This window comes from Portunus trituberculatus, chromosome 13 (genome assembly GCF_017591435.1).
Source record: "Portunus trituberculatus isolate SZX2019 chromosome 13, ASM1759143v1, whole genome shotgun sequence".
Taxonomy (NCBI): domain Eukaryota; kingdom Metazoa; phylum Arthropoda; class Malacostraca; order Decapoda; family Portunidae; genus Portunus; species Portunus trituberculatus.
In genome coordinates this window covers 4,101,781-4,104,280 of record NC_059267.1, presented here as the reverse complement: position 1 = coordinate 4,104,280, position 2,500 = coordinate 4,101,781, and the positions used below count along the sequence as shown (strand labels likewise).

At 39.6% G+C, this 2,500-nt stretch overlaps 1 protein-coding gene across 5 annotated transcripts in view; it reads left to right on the top strand.

Moving 5' to 3' along the window:
* The window catches only part of LOC123502934 (kinesin heavy chain-like), a 63,861-nt gene that overhangs the window by 18,761 nt on the left and 42,600 nt on the right, over positions 1-2,500 (top strand). For all 5 annotated transcript variants that reach the window (XR_006674270.1, XM_045252223.1, XM_045252220.1 and 2 more), the window contains exon 2: positions 1-68. This exon is cut by the window's left edge and continues 20 nt beyond it. Coding sequence is in view for 4 of the 5 variants with exons in the window: in XM_045252223.1 (XP_045108158.1) it covers positions 1-68 (68 nt within the window). In the remaining variant the exon portion in view is untranslated. The remainder of the gene's footprint in view (positions 69-2,500) is intronic.

The window sequence follows — 2,500 nt, the reverse complement described above, 5'->3', positions numbered from 1 at the left end:
CCGAGTAATCAAGCCCAACTCAACCCAGGAGAAGGTGTATGACATTGTAGCCAAGGACATCGTCAAAGGTGAGTGTTGACATAATAGTAGTAGTAGTAGTAGTAGTAGTAGTAGTAGTAGAAGTAGTAGTGTTATTATTTTCTTTCTTTCCTTCATATTGCTCCTCCTCCTCCTCCTCCTCCTCCTCCTCCTCCTCCTCCTCCTCCTCCTCCTCCTCCTCCTCCTCCTCCTCCTCTTCCTCCTCTTTCTTCTGCTTCTCCTACTGTATAAGGTTCTTCTTTAAAGCGCTGATGACTGTTCCTTATTCACAAAAATACAAAACAAGCACTTTAGTTGATGAAATCCATTGTTAGTGTGTGTGTGTGTGTGTGTGTGTGTGTGTGTGTGTGTATGTATGTGTGTGCGTGCGGTAGTTAGTAGGTACACAATACAAAAGAAACAGTTTACCAAATAACACATGAACCATTTTTTCAGACATTTATGTAACGCTGGCAGGAGAGAAAATATTTACCCTTTTCTCTCCGTGTTTTTTTTTGTTTTGTTTTTCATTTTAAGTATTTTTCCATCCTTCACGTTTAGAAGAACAATGCAGAATAATAATACTTTGACCTCCCTCCCTGACATACCATTAACCTCTCTTCACCACGTCTCTCTTTGCCCTCTCCTCTCCTCTACCCTGTCCTCGTGCTCTCACTTCCTCTCCTCTCTCTCTTCTCTCCTGCCCTCTCTTATCTTGCAAACCATAACGCGTCACTGTAATTGAAGTGTTTCATTATAATTGCTTCCCTCCTACTCGTCCTCCTCCTTAGTGACAAAATACCTTAGTTACTCCAAAGCCGAGATGGAATGGGAGTAAAAAATGGCAAGGGTGGTGGTGATGAGGCTGGTTGTGATGGTGAGCAGGAGGAGGAAGAAGAAGAGGAGAAGCAAGAGGAAGAGGAGGAGGATTATAGCAAGAAGAGGAGAAAATATTAAAAGGTGAAATTTTGATGATGGAACAATGTGTGGAAAACAAGACGGAGATTATTGTGTGGTTGAAGTTTATTACTGAAGAAGAAGGAGGAGGAGGAGGAGGAGGAGAAAATGGTGGTCATGGTGATGGTGCTCGTTAGTGTGGGCTGAGAGAGAGAGAGAGAGAGAGAGAGAGAGAGAGAGAGAGAGAGAGAGAGAGAGAGAGAGAGCGCACACTTTACCTGTTGAGACTCGAGAAATCTTTTGTCTATCTTTTGAAGACTTTATAAACTCTCTCTCTCTCTCTCTCTCTCTCTCTCTCTCTCTCTCTCTCTCTCTCCTATACCAAATTTTCACCGGATTTTTCTTCCTGACATTTTCTGAGCTCCGATATTTCGTCTCCATTTTCTTTTTTATTATTTTTCAAGAGAATTGAGACCTTTGATCTTTTTACTCGCCGTTTTCGCCCTCTGCCTCCATATTTCTATCCATTTCTCTCTCTCTCTCTCTCTCTCTCTCTCTCTCTCTCTCTCTCTCTCTCTCTCTCTCTCTCTCTCTCTCTCTCTCCTTTCTCTCCTTATTGTTGTTTTGTTTCTTATTATTTTTTTTGTGTCTTTCCTTCTCATGTTGATTCTTTTCACTAACTTTGTTCGTATATTCTTCTTCTTCTTCTTCTTCTTCTTCTTCTTCTTCTTCTTCTTCTTCTTCTTCTTCTTCTTCTTCTTCTTCTTCTTCTTCTTCTTCTTCTTCTTCTTCTTCTTCTTCTTCTTCTTCTTCTTCTTCTTCTTCTTCTTCTTCTTCTTCTTCTTCTTCTTCTTCTTCTTCTTCTTCTTCGAGAGAGAGAGAGAGAGAGAGAGAGAGAGGTATTACATAATTCAGATCATTAACTCAAAGGTAAATAAAGAGAATACTTATTGTAATAGGAAACTATTATTGTACTATTATTATTGTTGTTATTATCATTATCAGTACTATTATTATTATTATTATTATTATCATTATTATTATTATTATTATTATTATTATTATTATTATTATTATTATTATTACTGTTCCTCTTTCTCTATCTCCTTCTCATTTCCTGTGTTTCCTCTCTTTTCCCCTGCCTTTCATCTCCTTCCTCCTTCTCTTCATATTTTTCCTTCTCCTCCTCCTCCTCCTCCTCCTCCTCCTCCTCCTCCTCCTCCTCCTCCTCCTCCTCCTCCTCCTCCTCCTCCTCCTCTGTTACCTTGTTCAGATTTATTAAACATTACTGGTTCGTTCCATGAAGCCAAACCGAGAGAGAGAGAGAGAGAGAGAGAGAGAGAGAGAGAGAGAGAGAGAGAGAGAGAGAGAGAGAGAGAGAGAATTTTTGCCTTGCGTAACCATGGCAACTCGTTATCGTCTAATTTCCTTGAGAGAGAGAGAGAGAGAGAGAGAGAGAGAGAGAGAGTAAAGGATAGTTAAGAAAACGCTAATTAACGAAACAAAGACACAGGAAGGATAAAACAAATAAGAAAGTGTTCCCAAGAAATAACATAAGAAAGATAAAAGAAAATGTAAACCTCAA